We start from the raw sequence: 19,774 nt of genomic DNA, 5'->3' as shown, positions 1-19,774 counted from the left end.
TTTCCAACTTTGATAATGAATCATCATATTAGAATGATTTCTAAAGGATCATGTGATAATGATCCTAAAAATTCAGCTTTGCATCACAGAAATAAATGATAATTTAAAGTATAATAAATTTAAAAACAATTATTTTAAATTGTAATAATATATAACATTACATTTTTTTTCTGTATTTTTGATCAAATAAATACAGGCTTGATGAGCAGAAGAAACTTTTTTCAAAAACATTAAAAATAGCTATGTTTCCAAACTTTTGGTCTGTACTGTATATATATATACATATAAGATTGTAGTAATTAATTAATTGTAATAATCCAGTAAGATTTTTGCATGCACAAGAAAAGCTCGTGTTATTTTTTATCTAACGAATGAAACATTTGTTACTGTATTTTCATTATATATTATGGATTTATGTATTTGTAAATAAATGCATTGTTATTTTGTCTATTTTATCCCTCTTTGTTTGTTCCCGTTTAATAAATAAATAAATAGGTAAACATTTCATTGTTTGGTGTTTCAGTGAACAGCTTACCTTCAAATGACAACTTGGGCATCTTTTACTCAAATGAGAAGTCAGAATGAAAGCCTCCATCATCAGTCTCTTTTATTGCATCTCTCCATGCAGTGTAAGTGAATGAAGACTGAGGCTGTCATCCACATTCGTGTGCAACGGATGAAAGTCATACAGGCCTGGAACAACACAATCTTTGTCTAATCCTCATTCCAGTGTTCAATAAAATACAACAGAAGACCTGCACTGCTCACTGATAATATTTACATTTTATTCCCACGTACATTCGTTTTGTACATCTGTGCTTAAGTGTGAGGATCAAAAACACACATGGTTTCTACTCTCTCCATACAAAAATGTAACCCCTTCCCACCCTGCACTTAATCGGAGTATATTCTGTAACAACGCATTTCAAAAGAAAAAAGAAATCAATTTCTGTGAAGCGACTGAAAATGAATTACACCAGGAATTCAGCAGAGATCACTTCAATTAGTGATGCACAACTTTCTCAAAGAGACCAAAGTTACTCGTGTACAATTTGTTTTAATCTGGCCAATACAAATAAATCTTCCATCACTGGGCCACTTTGTGAATAACAACAGAAATTATGACAACACACTGATACAATTCCAGACAGTTACTGATTTTCTTGACCCCTTATCATAAAGCAAATAGCAGCTTGAGTGTACTAGCACAACTGACATGTAAAAATCCTATAGCGTTGATTAAAGGGGGAAAAAAACAAGGCAGCTCAATCAGAGACCTAATTAAATTAAACAGACCTTGATAAAATACATGGGTTTCTAATTATTATACACGTGTGTCAACTACAAAAACTGATCTACCGTGGGCATATTGGGAGACTTTATGAAAATGATCAGATATAGCTTTATAAGGATCTCTAATTGTATCAATATAACAGTATAACTAGTATCTGAAGTCAAACACACATTGGTACAAGCCTTCTTCACTCTTCACAATCTGTTTGGTGTCCAATCAAACGGTTCATAAAATCACTTACAAGATCAAGTTAATAAGAATAAAATAAAATTCTCTTTACATTTCACATACTGTTAACAATCTCTTCACGGGGAAAGTGTCAGGGGAGAATTTGGTTTATTTTAAACTCATTTCTCTAAGCCATGATTGCTTAAAGTGAGAGGGATATTTAGGGATATTCTCAAGGAATTAGATCTTCCAGAGTGAGTAACAAATCGTCACTAGCATACAGTGAGAAATGGACCCTTAGGAGAACCAAGGAGCTAAAGAAATGTCTTGACTATAAACCGGGTTTGTTGTTTTTAGTTCTTGGCAGCATCAGCCTGTCTTGTCCAGTTATCCTCTTCGATTCCAGAGTCGTACTCCTCCTCAGAGGACTCTTTAGCTGCAGCTCTGAGTGAAGACAAAAGCAAAAGAGTCAATGAGACTAATTAAAATGACCATAAAGTGCCTTTAAACGAATGAGGCAGTAAATTTAAAGGGACAGCAATGTGTGCTGGTTTACTTAGAGAACGCTTTCTATGTTCTCAGTGTTTACGTAGTAATTAAACTGTTAAATATTTTTTTATTGAACCCAGAATGAGGGATCATTTCTTGTTTGCATTAAAAAAAAAAATGATACAGAGCAGATAAAATATTTTTTCTTGATATGAATTATATTTATTGAAATACAAGTATTACTACAAATTATATACACCTATAAAATTTACATTATATAGTATTTTAATATTTTATATATATATATATATATATATATATATATATATATATATATATATATATATATATATATATATATATATATATATATAAATTGTTTAATTGCATACATACATACATACATACATATACATATATATATATTTTTTTTTTTAATTTAAATGATTTTTTGCCAAAATTGTTTAATTGCAATGTGCATTACAGTTCAAATAAATCTTTGAGTGTCTTCGAATTAAATTCTTCAAATGCATGACAGACCTACTTATATTTGAACCTTTTCTTTTCTTTTATTTATTTTTCCTTAAATTGCCCACTCTAAGCACATTTGATCAGAAAAAGTCAATAGTTCCACGTGTGTCAAGAGAGACTTTAAACTTGATTGCGGACAGATAAGATGACTAAGTAACAAACAAGGTCATGCTGCTCTCACCGTATGTACTGAGGTGGCGCTTTTCCATCAACCACTTCCTTGCTCACTTCCACGGCCACAATATCTGAATGTGGCACCTCAAACATGGGATCTAGCAGCAGTTTCTCCTGTTGTGAAATAGTGGCAGCTTATGACCTCACAAGAGCACACGTCATTATACCAGCAAGACTTTGAGGAAGTGAAAACTTCACAAAACAAACAAAACAACAGCATTCTCTTACCATTATGGATCTAAGCCCACGGGCTCCGGTTTTACGCTCTAGAGCCAATCTGGCAATCGCTCTCAGGGCATCAGGTGTCATGTTGAGATCACACTAATACAAAAAACATTCAGAAACACTTAATGATTCACTTTTAATTTATGTCTCCTTTTATTATATTATGTATGATATATTTTTGTATTATATATATATATATATATATATATATATATATATATATATATATATATATATATATATATATATATATATATATATATATATATATATATATATATATATATATACTGAATTAGAAGCATTAAAAACTATATGCTCGGGTGGTTCTTGGCCTCCACGTCGTGCATTAAAATCGTTTAATGCACACCTAACCGTGCATTATCCCGTTTATACCATGGTCATTTGCCAGCACTGACAACTTAAAGCTGTTAATGTTTGCAGCGCAATATTTGTCCGGAAGGATAAAAATGATGGTTATTTTCGTCAGTTATGGCTTGTTAGCACTAGCATTCTGCCCGCTTCAAATCAGACACAGAGATGAAACAGTGCGGTAAGGTCACATTTATTAGAATAAATGAATAATAACATTTATTTGAATTAATTATCGATCGGTTAGGAAAGAGAAAGAGAGAGATGACAGTTGCATGAGTGAATTACCTGCGTCTGCACGTCTCTCTCAACAAACAATGAAACTGTGAGCTTAGTTACTTAAACAGCGATTTTACCTCCTCGTTGCTGAGGAATATAATGCAGAAATCCAGTATCTAAGCTATTTTATTAATAAAAGTCAAGGGCAGCACTGACAACAAACTTCTGTGCTCCTGAATGTTTCTGTGTGCACAGTGCAATCTCCACTCTCTCTCACTCTGTGTGAGTAATATGTGTGTTTATCAATGAAAGCAGCGCATTAATATAGAACGTGATTAAACTGAACTATCTGTGCATTAAGCGGTTTGAATGCATACCTGCCAGCCAATCAGAATCAAGTACTGAGACAGACCATGCTATAAAAATGTAATATTAATCATTTAATATTAATATAAACACAAAAATAACAACAATAATAATAAAAGGAAAAAGTTCAAAAGGACATAATACATTTAAAAAAAATGGCAAGTGTTTTATCACTTTATATTCATTATTATTTTATTATAGATTATTATTATTATATTTTATGATGTTTTAGGTTTTTAATATTAATTAACTTAATAAAATATGTGTTCGTGTATTAGGTTTTTTGTGTGTCTATGTGCACTTCAGTACACTTCAAAATCTTAAAAAACAATTGTTTCTCAACAGATCTTGGACTTTGAACTTGCTTGGTGTGTGGATACCCTTTTGTTTTCTACTATGTGAACTGAATCAATGCACCCAGGAAGTCACTGATATCCAATTATAGTTTTATTATTATTATTATTTTGAAATAGTTTTTATTTTATCTTCCATTTTAATTAAAATTTTAGTTAAAGCTGTATGAATTTTGTTGGTTTTTTTATTAGCTTTTGTTTTTTAAAATGTGTCTATATAGTTTTTCATAAATTTTTATTTCAGTTTTATTTTTAGTTATATGAGTACTTTTTAAACTAAAAGAAAAGGAGAAATGATGCCTTGGCAACTAGCTGAAAATAAAATTTTCAATAAGCTTAAGGTTTTTTTATTTATTTATATCTTACTTCAGTTAAACTTTTTTTATTTCAAGTAATGAAAATGTTTTTCTTTATGGTTTTAGTTTTGCTTTTTATTTTAGTTAATGATAACTCTGCACCCATGAAATACTTAGGACTGTATAGATTGGCACAGATCTCTTTTTGCCATTTGTATATCAGGCACCAACCTTGTCCATGCTGAAGAGAGCCTGATACTGAGGCACAACAGCATTGCGTGGCTCTGTGAGGATCCGCACCAGTGTCTCCTCATCCAGGCTGTGCAATGGAACCACAACAGGAAGACGGCCCACAAACTCAGGAATCATCCCGAACTCAATGAGGTCTCTGGCCTCCACGTGTTTCAGAAGCCGGTCCTTCTCCTCAATCTCAGCCACCACGTCCATCTCTCCACCCGTGGTGTTAGCGAGGTCAGCCGCTGCCGCCGCCCGTCGACCCTTCCCCATGTTAGACGGTGTTCCAAACCCAAGGTACTACATATGGAATATGAAGGCAACAGCTACATTATATAAACAGAATTTTCCATCATGAAAAATTTCCCGCCATTTAGAATTTTCTGAAAAACCTACTTTTTGAACCTAGATGGTTCGTCCAATTTTCACCAAAATGAATTAACTGAGAAGGTCTTGCATGATTGTGTTAATAAAACCTTGTTGTTATGTGTCTACATCCTGTTATTACTCACCTTCTCATTCTTTCTCCTGCTGATGATACGGTCAAGTCCGTTAAACGCTCCAGATGCTACAAACAGGATGTTGGTGGTGTCAACTTGGACAGTTTCACCCCTCAGTTTCCTTGTGTTCTTCTCAGGAACATTAACAATAGTGCCTTCCAGTAGCTTCAGTAAACCCTATCAAAAACAATGAAACACATGACAGTCATCACCACAAAATTGGCTTCAGGTTATTTTTTTTTTAATCCTGCAGTAAAGACATTGTATTTTTAGGCATGACTCGAATCTGTTTTCTGAAGACACAAATCGTTATTTGGACAAAATTATTTGTAGAAGCTACATTTTATGGAAGCCTGTTTCTGCCACAGGATACAAAAAATAAAAAATTGGAATTGCAACTTTTTGTCCCAATGCTGATTTTCTCATCTATAACAATTCTGATTTTGTTCTTGCAATTAAAAACAAACATAAAAACTGACGTGAACTCAGAATTCTGAGGGAAAGAAAGACTGAATTGTGAGATGTAAATTTTCAACTGTTAGAAAAAAGTTTTGTGTGTGAGAAAAAAAGTGACAAAAATGTATTTTTCTTATTCTGTGGTGGAAACAAGTTTTCCCTAGCTTTTTGCAGAAATGAGTCAATCACAAGTTAGTGATAAAAAGAAGTACAGAAATACAAAAGTGAGATTTCAAGAATAACAGACTGTTTCTGTTAATCTTTAACAGCATTCCTGCGATTTAGGGCAAAGTTCAGCTGAATATCAGTGACATATCTGAAGTGTGTGACCTAGTACATTGAATGACCAACCTGCTGCACTCCCTCTCCTCCCACGTCCCTTAACTGATGGATCCCAGGAACGCTACCTATCTTGTCTACTTCATCCAAAAACACGATACCTGAAACAATTTCAACATCCCAATTAAAGTTTTATTGAACAAACTCCTGGACAACATGCTCTGTGGTTAAATGTCACAGGAAGTGTTACCTTGTTGAGCTTTCTCAACCACATAGTTAGCGTCCTGCAGCAGCTTTGCGATGACTGACTCTATGTCCTCTCCCACGTACCCTGCCTGAGTGAGGGTGGTGCAGTCACAGATTGCAAAGGGAACATCCAGGCATTTAGCCAATGTTTGGGCCAGAAGTGTTTTCCCTGTAGCACAGATTAGTTAGGTTCCTAGTTCCTCATATTAGCACACTTTGCTCAAGACATAAGTTATAAAAGTTTTTAAATGAAAGAATTCTCTAATGCTCAGCAAGGCTGTATTTATTTGAACGCAATACATTAAAACAGTAATACTGTGAAATATTATTACGATTAAAAAAATAACTGATGCTGATGAATCTTCAGCATCATTACACCAGTCTTCAGCGTCACATGATTCTTCAGAAATCATTCTAATATGCTGATTTGCTGCTCGAGAAATATTTATTATCAATGTTAAAAACAACTGTGCTGCTTTATTTACTTGTGGAGACAGTGATACTTTTTTCAGCATTCTTCGATGAATAGAAAATTCAAAAGAACAGCATTTATTTGAAATAGAAATCTTTTGTTAGATTCTACATGTCTTTACCACCACTTTTGATCTATTTAATGCACCCTTGCTGAATAAAAGTATTAATTGTATTTTAAAACAAAAAGTGTTTCTGCCTCACCTGAGCCGGTGGGGCCCAGCAGGACTATGTTGCTCTTCTCTAGTTTGATGCCAGTGTGTGTGGAGTCCAGCACTTCTCCTCCTCTCTTCTCTTGAGGTGCCTGCTGGTTCAGCTGCTGCTGCATGGAGGCGCCCAGAGCGTTTCCATGAGGACTGATCCCTGCAATCTGCAGCAGCTCTGGACCAATTACACAACAGCAGCAAAAACAAAACAAAAGTGCATAAATTATGACTTTTTGAAGATTAGGGAATTCACAAAAGATTTCTGAATTTCAAGGAATCTTCATTATGTATGTAATGATTTTAGTGCTTTATCTTTAAGCACTAAAATCAACTTGAACAGTTTTATATAATTATACAACAGACAATAATTTTGATGTCTCACTCATTATTTTTACAGCAATGCACTTTTATCCTAGTGCATTTTCGTTTTAAAACGCATAACTTTAGCTATAGTTAGGCCTATCGTTTACACTACTCCGGCGTTTTCGACCCTCGAAAACGGAGACTTTTGAAAACACTGCAGACCCCGTTTTAGTTTGAAAACTCCGGGGTTGCATTTCAGTGTAAATGGACCAAATCAGAGACTTTTAAAAACGATGCGTTGCTGCCCACATTCGCTCTGCATTTCCTTGACGACCATGTAAACGATAACATCATGCGCATTGTTGTACCCATAGATGTATAGGTAGATTCCCTATTCGATCGCTCTAAGCACGTAGATGCGTCCGCGATCTAAATAATAGCAAATCTAACTATTCATATCTATGGCTGTACCTGCATGAATGGTCATGTGACATGCGTTTTAGGTTGTGTAGTGTAAACGGAGATCGTTTCTAAAATGCAGCAGAAACGGCAGTGTAGATGAGGATCGTTTTCATTCTAAAATGCCGTTTTAAAACGAAAATGCACTAGTGTAAATGGGGCCGCAGTCTATAGGGCAAGAGATTCAAAAACGACTTGAATCAAAACATTCAAAGCGCAATTTGTTTGTTAAACCAATTTTTTAATATTTCAATAAATTTGCACAGGCAAAATTAGCAGATAATTTTAGCAAAATAATCAAACAGGGATGTTAAAATTATTATTTGTGTTAATTGACAGCATGCAACATATGAGTTAAATTCAGATGAACTTGTGCTAAACATTTCTAAGAGTCAAATTGTAAAAAAAAAAAAATGCTATACAAGTTATAATAAAAAAAAACATTTAGTCAATTGTTAAATTAAATAAATCTAAAATTAATTCAAATGTAAAAAAAAAAAAAAAAAAAAAAATTGCTGAAAAACTTAAATGTTGCTTTAGCAACTAAAGCACTAAAATGACTATTACTAAAATAAAAATTAAGTAAAATAGTAATATAAGAAATAAATAAATAAATGAAAACTGAAAATATAAAAAGCCCAAAATATTTTAAATATTCCACAAATAAGTACATAAATAATATTAAAATAACACTGATAACGATAGCACCAAAATGTGTACTCTCATCATCAGTGAAGACTTGCTGCGCCGACCAGTAAGGTCAAATTGCTTAGTGTGCACAGCTGCTCTATTCACAAGATCTAACGGGATTTCCTGTGACAGGAGCCTCTGAAAGCTGCATATGACAGTTAAATCAGGTCACTAGGACACTCTCCCTCTCTGCTTGACTGGTAAAACATTACATCATTGTTTCTGATACATGCATTGTCACTTCAAATATGCGTTAATATATCACTTCAACAATGAAAAAGGGTTAAAGGAAATGAATGTTTTTTTTTTTGGCATTTGTACAACACCCAACAAAGATCAAAGCAAACTAAATGAACACAGAACAGATTTGTTTAGAAAAAGAAATGGTTCAAATGACACATATAGACAATAATGCAGATTATGGGTGTTGACATACACTTACTTGTAAACCTGTATTCATCCTCCCGTCGTCTTAGCTCTAGCTCTACAGAGAAAGGAGGACAGTTATGACGAAATCACTACCCATTCCCACAGTACTAGAAACCTTGACCTAATTTAGTAAACTCTGCTGCAAAATTGCAAATAAATTGTACAAATGCCAAATGACAAAAGTTGACAAATTCTATAAAATGTTGCTTTGAATTATTACTAATGGAGAGAGTACATCACAATGGAGGTTATACTGGCTTCTAAAAAGAGTAGATTAGAAGATTTAAGAAGGTACACAATGGAAACCTATCAAGTGGGGCTAGTCCTTCAAACATGACAGAACCAAAAAAAACACTTAAAGGAAAAGTTCACTCAAAAGTGAAAAATCATTCACCCTTATTCCGTCCAAGATGTAGATGAGTTTGTTTCTTCATCATAACAGATTTAGAGAAATTTAGCATTACATCACTTGCTCACCTATAGATCCTCTGCAGCGAATGGGTGCCGTCAGAATGAGAGTCCAAACAGCTGATAAAAACATCACAATAATCCACACCACTCCAGTCCATCAGTTTACATCTTCTGAAGTGAAAAGCTGGGTGAAAAGCAAACTCTCATTCTGCCGGCACCCATTCACTGTTGAGGATCCGTTGGTGAGTAAGTGATGTAATGCTCCATTTCTCCAAATCTGTTCTGATGAAGAAACAAACTCTTCTTTATCTTGGGTAGCCTGTGGGTGAGTAAAGTTTAAGCAAATTCTCATTTTTGGGTGACCTATTCCTTTAAAAGTAGATTATAGTATTATTCCCTTGGCAATCATCACTACTACCATTTCTCATATTTAGGTTTAGGGATTTGTTCAAATCCCTACTTAAGCTTTGATATCTAAAGGAATAGCACACTTCAATGAACATTTAAAATCATTTTTGGATACATTTTCATTTTAATCTTCGAAGCACAAAAACCAAAGGATGTGTTTCACCAAAGGATCACTTCTCCATTTCGTGCTTTCATCTGATGAGTGAAATCTGGCTTTCTGATTACACCAAGTATAATTTGTATCCCGTGACAGATTAATTTCCTAATGGCTGTGAGTCTCTTACATAAGAACGGTTTAGTGAAAACCACCTCTTCCTAACTTCTGTGTGTTCGACACACATACACACGTTCTGCAGTACAAACCTCGAGGAGTGAGGGAGGCCTGTTTCTCCACCTCCACCTGCTGCTGCCTGGAGCCTCCCGGCATGTTGTTGTAGATGCGTTTATAATGATTGTACACGGCCACCGACAGAACCTTCTTAGCATGATCCTGACCCACAACATACTTATCAAGATAAGCATAGATCTGCAAGAAAACGAAAACAGAGACATTACACAAACCTTGTAGTAGGTTGTCACACTGCTTTGAAATCTCAAAGCTTAATGAATATTGACCTTTTTAGGTGGCGGAGGGGGTTTCTGCTGGAAAGCCAACTTGACAGCTTCCGCTGCAGACTCTGGGTCTTTACTCAAACTCTTCTTGGTGTCTGTTTCTGAAAGCACCACAAAAAAGTGGTGGCATTTTTCACATTTCACAAAGCGAGTTGATGCTGCAAAAGAGAAACAACACCTTATCAATTCGCAAAGGCTGTTGTTTAATTCAATATATGCGCTGTGTGTTTCAGAGTGAAATGCAGCACTCAAGCAGCTCATGAACACTGGTTTTCAGTGTCTTAAAGCAGCTCGGTCCACATGATCTCATCTCTGCATCTAGTTTGGGATGCTTATAATGTTTATTTGGGAACACAACATGCACAAATCATGTTGTATTAAAATTGTAATTGCACAGTTGTACTGTAAAATAAAATAATTATTAAATTTTTCCTGAATATAATTTATTTGACAGTGAAATACTACAACAGTAATGTTCACTATTTTGTTTAAAATGTAATAATAATACATTTATTTTACAATACAACTGTGAAATTACAAATCTACCATAAGATATCTATTCATATTGCATTCCCTAATAATAATAATAATGTGCAGCCCATCAAACAACCACCAAAAAACTGAGAATTAAAGCAAGAAATTGCTATTTAAATCACAATCAGAATTTTTAGTTTTAACTAATCAACTTTTAAGCCATGTTATTAATTAAAATACCAGCAGATGAAAAAGCAACTTGTGTATGATTTATTTTTAGCCTTGAACAGTTAGTTCAGTAAACACTCTGGCCTACTTAAACAAGCTCAAGGTCAAAAGAAACCGTAAGTCTTTGGAAACAACAAAAAAAATGGGATCGCCCTGAGTTATCCAGTAATACTCTCAGTAGACAGATAATTATAGGAAAACAAAAGATTGAATAAAATAAAATAAGATAATAAAAAAATGCAATGATAATAAAATAAAAATAGCCAAAAATGAAATGAAGCACTCACAAACAAATGTTTCTACATGTGTGCAAGGATCTCCACATTTGGGGCACCTCAGCTGACTTCCTCCTTTTCCGGAATTACTAGAGCTGCTTCTTTTTCCACTTCCTTCACCAACGGATTTTTAAAAGGAAAACAAGTTCAATAAAACAGTTTCCAGGAAGAGGATGAATTACACTGCTAAAGTTATCACTTCCATCTCAAACCCTTGTTGTCAGAGAACAAGGAGTGCATGACATGTAACGCCGCGTATCTATCATCTTACCTTTCCACCGTCTCCATCTTTCATCCCATCTTTTGAAGCATAATACACAGACGTCTCCGAGAACCACCTCACGGGGACGCGGCGCGCCAGACGAACCTCACGGGTCCCCAGGCGGCTCAGTAACAGCAACTGCACTCCAGAGCCAGAAATCCCTGTGACACAAACACAAACATGAGAGCTACAGGAGGAAATGCACTCAGAATAAAAATAACCTGATGACAGGAATGAAGTCATTGCTTGAAGCTCCTCTACAGGACATCGGTAACAAAAAACACACTTTATTGGAACAGAAATCCAATCCAACAAATAAAATAATGTTTCTAATCAGACATGAGTCTTGATAAAGAATTACACTTTCATATTATGAATCGTGTAAGAGATTTGAAATAACCACCAGGGGAAACTAACTAAAGACAAACATTAAACAAGTAAATGAATTCATTACTGAGTCGAAGGTTATTCAAATAATAATCTGATTACATAAACAAGTCAACAACATGTCAAATGTCCAGTGTCATTTTTATTTTTATTATTTACTTACTTACTTTAAAAGCATTAAAATACGTCTTCTAAATGAAGGCTGACTTGTAAATACATATTATTTTTTTGTAGATCATGACGGTTTGTTTATATATTGTTAGCGCACTAGCAGCAGCGCTAGCCGAGCTAGCAAGGATAAGAAACAAACATTAATATTTTTCAAAATATGACTTTCTTCTTACCTTTGTGAGCTGAATTCAGAAGTTTTCTCGCTGCTGAAGCACACGTACACGACATGTTTGAGTGTTATTGTGTTTTTTGACAAACCGAAGCGGTTGAATTTGCGCAGCGCTGGAAGGTTAGCGCTAGCCGAGAGCTAACGCACTGAAAGCCATTCGATACAGGCCCGACAATAACAAATGGCTTAAATCGAATCTGTAAATGAATAAGAATCAATCACATTAACATGAGAGATATTTCGGGAGCTTAACTAAACACACACGCTGCCTGAACTAGACACTGTGATATAATGAGTAAACAACTGATGACACTCTCGGTCTCGAGTCACTGAATCATCTCAGTCGGTGAATCAATCCGCAAAGATTCAAAGAATCGTTCATTCGAGTCAGTGAATCGCTCAGGCTAAAGAAAGTGAATCAATCTTTAACAATGAACAGACTGTTACAGTGAAATGAAACAAAAAGTCCAAAACTGTAACCACAATACAACAGCTGTCTAATACACATTACTGACTTATATTATATCTCTACACACTCCCCTCCGCAGCAATTAATAACTGTCCTAAAACTGTACCGAGAAAAGCACAACTTGTGCGTATGTCACCTGCATCATTTTCAGAGTTCATTACAGATTAATTACAGAATAAACAACCTGAAGATTTTTTAGTCTACATAGTACATCTAACTAATTAACTAAACAAGCATATTAATTATTTTTGAATGCAGAAATATAATTAAATACAAAACAAACAAATAATACAGAACAAAGAACATATGGGGGAACACAGAGAAGAGATTAATTTTTTAAAACAAATACATTACAATTTATTTAAAAAACGTTCTATAATACGAGATGACTTCAGAGCTTTTTTTTTATTATTAGAGAAGACTTTTTGGAGTGGCGATAATAAATGTGGATCAGGAGTAAATATTCTGTTGCTGGGTTTAAGTTTAAAGTATCTAGCTTTGTGGATATATTTATCCATCATAAAAATAAAGTTTAAGACATCATCTAACTCCTTATTGTCAGAATTATCAGAATGGAAAAGAACCTTACTGATGGAAATACTACAGAGCCGGTGGACCACAAGAAATAGAGCTGATATTTGAAGCCAGAATTGTTCATATGAATGATTTTGTTAAACAAAAATGATAAAGATGCTAAACAAACCCTATAACAAAGATACGGATAAACATGGACAAACATGCCTAATATAATATTATATATATATAATATTTATATATATATATATATATATATATATATATATATATATATATATATATATATATATAATATAAAATATTTAAATATATAATATCACATTACATACTAAATCAAAGAAAAAATAATAATAATAATAATACGTTGAAACATATATAATATCACATTACATACTAAATCAAAGAAAAAATAATAATAATACGTTGAAACATTGAATATTAGATTTGAATAGTTATTTATATATTTATACATAAGTTTCTAATAGAGTCTAAAGCGAATTGTGACCGAAACTATCATAACGTCATTCATTTCCGTTATTGTTCACCAGAAATAAAAAGAAAGTCATGCGGTTTGAAACAACTTTTTTTTTTTCAGGGTAACTGTTCCTTTAATGGCTCCCCGTTGCTCTCACCGCGCATGCGCGCAGTTTGCGGCTCCTGATTGGCTGGTGTGACCGCTCGCTTGCTGGCTGCGGAAGCTGCTATCATGTGATTCAGCGAAAGGCTACAATGTTTTTTCAAATCTGTGGATGAAAGTCAGTAAAAGTGATTTACTTCACACATCAGCACGGTAATGTTTACTCCTCTATCGCTCGAAATGGTCTCCTAATTTACATTGTTGTGAAGCGTATACAAACGGCAGATATATAGAGATGGATGTTGTGTTTTTCAGCATTTAAAACAATCATATGTCCGCTTATTTAAACGATTATTTCAAATATAATTTATATATAATTTGATGTAATTGCAGGAACTGTGTATGTACATTTACAAGATCATTTCTGCACACTGCTCACATGTTTTTCTCCTAGGTTTTTCTTCGGTGAAGTACATGAAGGGGGTGTAAAATCAATGACACAGTAACTTACCTTTTCTTTTCATCTAAACTGCAAGCATTGAGAAGATCGTGTCAGTTATTCTGTGAAACACACCCGTCTGTAACCTGACATTTCATTTGCATTTCAGCAATGGAGGAGATAAGAGTATCTCCTGACTATAACTGGTTCAGAAGCACCGTACCTCTGAAAAGAGTAAGTATCTATCTATCTATCTATCTGCATATCTATCTATCTATCTGCCTATCTATCTATCTATCTATCTGCCTATCTATCTATCTATCTACCTATCTATCTATCTATCTGCCTATCTATCTATCTATCTATCTATCTATCTATCTATCTATCTATCTCTCTGCCTATCTATCTATCTATCTATCTATCTGCCTATCTATCTATCTATCTATCTGCCTATCTATCTGCCTATCTATCTATCTATCTATCTGCCTATCTATCTATCTATCTATCTGCCTATCTATCTATCTATCTGTCTGTCTGTCTATCTATCTGTCTGTCTATCTATCTGTCTGTCTGTCTGTCTGTCTCAAGTTGAATTGTGGTGCATTGAAAAAATAATTAATTGTTAATTTTCATGTAAAATGTGAAATGAAATAGGATAATATGTATTATATGCTGCTGATGTAGCACATTTGTGAGTCTTCTTGCCTGTGTACCTTCTGTAGATAATCGTGGATGATGATGACAGTAAAGTCTGGTCGTTGTATGATGCTGGGCCGAAAAGCATCAGGTGCCCCATCATCTTCCTCCCGCCTGTGAGCGGCACCGCAGAGGTGTTCTTCCAGCAGGTGCTGGCTCTCTCCGGATGGGGCTACCGCGTCATCTCCGTATGTTTTCACACATCAGCTACAGATAGACCTGCTGGAATAGATATCCGTTAACAATTGAAAGCTTCATTTGGTTGCTTTCTGTTTCAGTAATGGCATTTTGCATAACTAACATGTCCTCTTGCTTCTCTTCTGACATTATTTCTTTCTTTTTTTTTCCGGGATATGTGACTTGATATTGCTGTATGCAGCTCCAGTATCCTGTCTATTGGGATCTGCTGGAATTTTGTGATGGATTTCGGAAGCTTTTAGACCACTTACAACTGGACAAGGTATGGTGTACTGATTGTTTTCTGTATGACAGACGAGAAAGGTTTTTCATTCTCTCTCGCTCTCCGTGCAGGTGCACTTGTTTGGCGCCTCTCTGGGAGGATTCCTGGCTCAGAAATTTGCTGAAGTCACACATAAATCTCCCAGAGTTCATTCTCTGATCCTGTGCAACTCATTTAGCGACACATCGATCTTCAACCAGACATGGACAGCGAACAGGTAGAGACTTACACTGGATACTAATGCAGAGCTGATATCTCCATCACTGTGGATTTGTCTCATGTATAATATTTATTTTCTAGTTTCTGGCTGATGCCTGCTTTCATGCTCAAAAAGATTGTGCTTGGTAACTTCACCAAAGGACCCGTGGACCCAAAAATGGCAGATGCAATTGACTTTATGGTTGACCGAGTGAGTAATTCTATACTGACAGTATTGATTATATAATTAGTGCAGTTAAGTTTATTTTACAACTTGACCAACCTGTAGTAAAAAGTCAATTACAAATCAAAAGACTAAAAGCATGCATTCAGAGCATTTATTCAAGTCGTTTTGTTGCCTTAAGGACATTTAACATGAACATGAAAAATTACCCGGATTTTGTGAACAGTCTAAACATGCTAATTTTTATTGTACTGAAATAGTTAAGTGAAAAGAAAAACTGCACATAAATCAGACCAGATTCAGTGCTTAATCTAGATTGATGTAGTTAGTGATAGATCTCATACTGATGTGTGAAGGTAATTTGTCTCACTCTTTGCTCATTTATCAACAAAGCGCACTCTGTTTGTTTGTGCTTCAGCTGGAAAGCCTGAACCAGAGTGAGCTGGCCTCTCGACTCACGCTGAACTGCCAGAACTCCTACGTGGAGCCTCACAAGATAAAGGATGTTGCCGTCACCATAATAGATGTAGGTGTGCTTTGTATACTAGCGGTTGAATGTTTTCTTCTTATTATTATCACCAAGCCTGCATTTATTTGATCAAAAATACAGCAAAAACAGTAATGTTGTAATACGTATTGTTTTTTATTTGATTATATTAAAATGTAATTTATTCCTGTGATGCAAAGCTGAATTTTCTTCAGTTTTCAGTGTCGCATGATCCTGCAGAAATCATTCTAATATGCTGATTTGCTGCTCAGTTATTACTTATTATAGGTGCTCAATTATTATTAATGGTACATTATTATAAATCAATTTTGAAAACCTCTTGCCGCTTTGTGAAACTAGTGGTACATTTTCTTTCCAGGATTCTATTTTATGAATAGAAAGTTCAGTGAACAACATTTATTTGAAATAGAAATCTTTCGTAACATTATAAGCAATTACAATTTAATGCACCCTTGCTGTAAAAAAAAAAAAAAAAATTTCTTGTGTATCACAACTTCTACAAAAATATTAAGCAGCAAAAACGGTTTTCAACAATGATAATAATAAGAAATGTTTCTTGATCAGCATTTTATGAAATAAGTTTAACATTTTAAAATATTTTGTCCTTTTTTTGTCACTCAGGTTTTTGACCAGAGTGCTCTGTCACATGAGGCAAAGGAAGAAATGTATAAACTGTACCCCAAAGCTAGAAGAGCTCACCTCAAAACAGGTGGAAACTTCCCGTATCTGTGCAGAAGTGCAGAAGTTAACCTGTACATACAAGTGAGTCCACAGTTTCAACCAAAAATTCCAATTCTGTCATTATTTACTCACCCTCATGTTGTTCCAACCCCAAACGACTGACTTTCTTCTGTGGAACATGCTTCATTTTCCATGCTCGTTTTCCTGCAATTATAGTAATCAGAAGATTTCAGTGGCTTAATTTGCACTGTTACTCTGGTTTTACTCTCTAGATACACCTGCGTCAGTTTCATGGGACACGGTACGCTGCTATCAGTCCAGAGATGGTCAGCGCAGAAGAGCTAGAAGTGCAGAAGACAAATCTGAGCGACGACAACGAGAGTGACGGCGAATCGTAGAGAGCGCAACAGCCTTCACACAAACATCCTCTGAACACTTACTAGATGAATCGGGACCTGAATTTAACTCGTTTCAGCTACACAACATTCAGAGGTCATGTTTCAGTATTCTGTTTTTCTATGACCTTAAACTCAGTCAGATGTGAATGGACTTTAAAGAGCCTATTTTTACTTTACAGAAAAGAAACAATATTTTGATAAGACTGTAAATAAGTGAAATTGAGTACATGGTTAGAGTTTTAAAAGAATGCTATATTTGACCCGGTTGCCTTACACAATATAAGATGCACGTGTTTGTTCAGTTTAGCACTTTTTAATCCCTGAGAACTTAATTTTCTGCCTTTTGTACATTGGTGTTATTTTTTTGTTATGTTTGTTTGTTTGTATGTATGAATGTTGTCAACTCTATTACGTCTGTTGCTTGTTTGAGTCATGCACTGATTTCTTGTTTCAACATCAGATTGTGTGAAACCTCTTAACTTTTCCAAATGACATATCAGGAGTCCTTGATTTGGAAACAAATCGAAAAGTGTCATTATTTACTTAAATAAAGCTGTGTAACCGCAAAAGATGGGTATTGATCTTTATTATAGAGTTACAGCTATTTTATTTACAAGTTGTGCATTTGCTAAAAGTATTATCATACAATTAAAACACTTCTGTGACTACACAATACAAATTATTAAAGTGTTTACATAAGAATCAGATTAATGAATTGGGCATTACAAATTTATGGCATGCAAATAAATTCAACGTTTATTTTATTAGACCATGGTATCCAAAAACATTTAAGTATCATCTACATACCATAGTATATGAATACTGCAATCATTCAATACCATGGTATTATGATTACAACAGTTTTGTGACGTTTTTCTGAGTGAAACATCTTATGAGATCAGAATAGAGGTGGATGTGAATGCAGCTGGCTTAAAGGAATAGTTTTCCCAAAAATGACAATTTGCTGCAAATGTACTCACCCTCAGGCTGTCCAAGATGTAGATGAGTTTATTTCTGAATCAGAGAAGAAATATGCACCAATTGCAAGTGACAACAATTAAAAACAAAAAATATGGACTATTACAAAAAGATTACACAAAGATTATTGGACTGATTTTTGGAAGGAAACCTTGTGGCAACAAAAATACAGAAACGCAGGACTTCCTGTTGTAATATTTTTGTTTATTGAGACAGTTTGTGTTGCTTGGACACAGTTTGCAAAATCGCTCCTTAAGAAAACAGCTGCATGTTCCTCAGAGACGGCTGGTGTTGATTGTTTTGCTTGCGTCATACTGTCACTTCATTTAAAACTGTGACGCGCTTGACTAGCATTTGGGTTCGTGTACACAACATTTGGTCCGGTTACTACACGATAACCACTGGTGTCTGCAAATTTGCAGAAATATTTTCATACGTCAATATTAACTTTTAACCTGCTTCAGATCAGCACTGAATTTCCTGTTGAGTCACAGTCCACTACAGCCATTATAACAAAAATATGAAAAATATCCCTGCTGAAAAAAACAGCGTATGCTGGTTAGGTATGTTTTGATGCTGGTTTACGCTGGTCCTTTTGCTGGTTTATGCTGATCCTTTTTGCTGGTTTACGCTGATCCTTTGCCGGTTTACGCTGATCCTTTGCTGGTTTACGCTGATCCTTTTGCCGGTTTACGCTGATCCTTTTGCCGGTTTACACTGGTCCTTTTGCTGGTTTACACTGATCCTTTTTGCTGGTTTACGCTGATCCTTTGTTGGTTTACGCTGATCCTTTGCTGGTTTACGCTGGTCCTTTGCCGGTTTACGCTGATCCTTTGCCGGTTTACGCTGATCCTTTGCTGGTTTACGCTGGTCCTTTTGCCGGTTTATGCTGATCTTTTGCTGGTTTACGCTGATCCTTTTGCCAGTTTACACTGGTCCTTTTGCCGGTTTATGCTGATCCTTTGCCGGTTTACGCTGATCCTTTTGCTGGTTTACACTGGTCCTTTTGCACTGGTGCCGGTTTACGCTGATCCTTTGCCGGTTTACGCTGATCCTTTTGCTGGTTTACACTGGTCCTTTTGCCGGTTTACGCTGATCCTTTGCCGGTTTACGCTGATCCTTTTGCTGGTTTACACTGGTCCTTTTGCTGGTTTACACTGGTCCTTTTGCCGGTTTACGCTGATCCTTTGCCGGTTTACGCTGATCCTTTTGCCGGTTTACACTGGTCCTTTTGCCGGTTTACGCTGATCCTTTGCCGGTTTACGCTGATCCTTTTGCCGGTTTACGCTGGTCCTTTTGCTGGTTTACACTGGTCCTTTTGCCGGTTTACACTGGTCCATTTGCCGGTTTACGCTGATCTTTTGCCGGTTTACGCTGATCCTTTTGCCGGTTTACACTGGTCCTACGCTACGCTGTTTGCGCTGATCCTTTGCCGGTTTACGCTGATCCTTTTGCTGGTTTACGCTGATCTTTTGCCGGTTTACGCTGGTCC

The 19,774-nt window shown here is 35.4% G+C and overlaps 2 protein-coding genes across 6 annotated transcripts; one reads left to right on the top strand and one right to left on the bottom strand.

Annotated features, from left to right (window-relative positions):
- Nucleotides 1-764: 764 nt before the first annotated feature.
- clpxa (caseinolytic mitochondrial matrix peptidase chaperone subunit Xa) lies at nucleotides 765-12,515 on the bottom strand. 2 transcript variants are annotated; one of them, XM_042759506.1, is made up of 14 exons: nucleotides 12,162-12,514; nucleotides 11,440-11,591; nucleotides 11,181-11,298; nucleotides 10,195-10,349; nucleotides 9,943-10,105; nucleotides 8,774-8,815; nucleotides 6,878-7,054; nucleotides 6,207-6,371; nucleotides 6,029-6,117; nucleotides 5,234-5,398; nucleotides 4,719-5,021; nucleotides 2,885-2,977; nucleotides 2,664-2,770; nucleotides 765-1,906 (listed from the first exon to the last, which is right to left on the bottom strand). In XM_042759506.1, exons 1-14 carry the CDS (start codon nucleotides 12,214-12,216, stop codon nucleotides 1,816-1,818), a joined length of 1,875 nt encoding a protein of 624 aa, XP_042615440.1. In that variant the 5' UTR covers nucleotides 12,217-12,514; the 3' UTR covers nucleotides 765-1,815. The 2 variants fall into 2 exon arrangements, with proteins under 2 accessions (XP_042615440.1, XP_042615441.1); XM_042759507.1 differs by lacking the exon at nucleotides 8,774-8,815 and having other exon boundaries at nucleotides 12,162-12,515.
- Nucleotides 12,516-13,799: 1,284 nt separating this feature from the next.
- On the top strand, nucleotides 13,800-17,873 carry LOC109058340 (maspardin-like). 4 transcript variants are annotated; one of them, XM_042759505.1, is made up of 10 exons: nucleotides 13,800-13,953; nucleotides 14,195-14,242; nucleotides 14,349-14,413; nucleotides 14,902-15,024; nucleotides 15,255-15,335; nucleotides 15,407-15,552; nucleotides 15,636-15,744; nucleotides 16,136-16,243; nucleotides 16,847-16,987; nucleotides 17,179-17,873. In XM_042759505.1, the coding sequence occupies exons 3-10, from the start codon at nucleotides 14,351-14,353 to the stop codon at nucleotides 17,302-17,304; spliced, it is 897 nt and encodes a 298-aa protein (XP_042615439.1). In that variant the 5' UTR covers nucleotides 13,800-13,953; nucleotides 14,195-14,242; nucleotides 14,349-14,350; the 3' UTR covers nucleotides 17,305-17,873. The 4 variants fall into 4 exon arrangements, with proteins under 4 accessions (XP_042615439.1, XP_042615435.1, XP_042615436.1 ...); XM_042759501.1 differs by having other exon boundaries at nucleotides 13,801-13,953; nucleotides 14,902-15,063; XM_042759502.1 differs by having other exon boundaries at nucleotides 13,801-13,953; nucleotides 14,195-14,413; nucleotides 14,902-15,063.
- The last annotated feature ends 1,901 nt before the right edge of the window (nucleotides 17,874-19,774 follow it).

Source organism: Cyprinus carpio, chromosome A7 (assembly GCF_018340385.1).
Source record: "Cyprinus carpio isolate SPL01 chromosome A7, ASM1834038v1, whole genome shotgun sequence".
NCBI lineage: Eukaryota > Metazoa > Chordata > Actinopteri > Cypriniformes > Cyprinidae > Cyprinus > Cyprinus carpio.
Note: the sequence above shows the minus strand (reverse complement) of the source record. Positions and strands in the feature narration are given on the sequence as shown.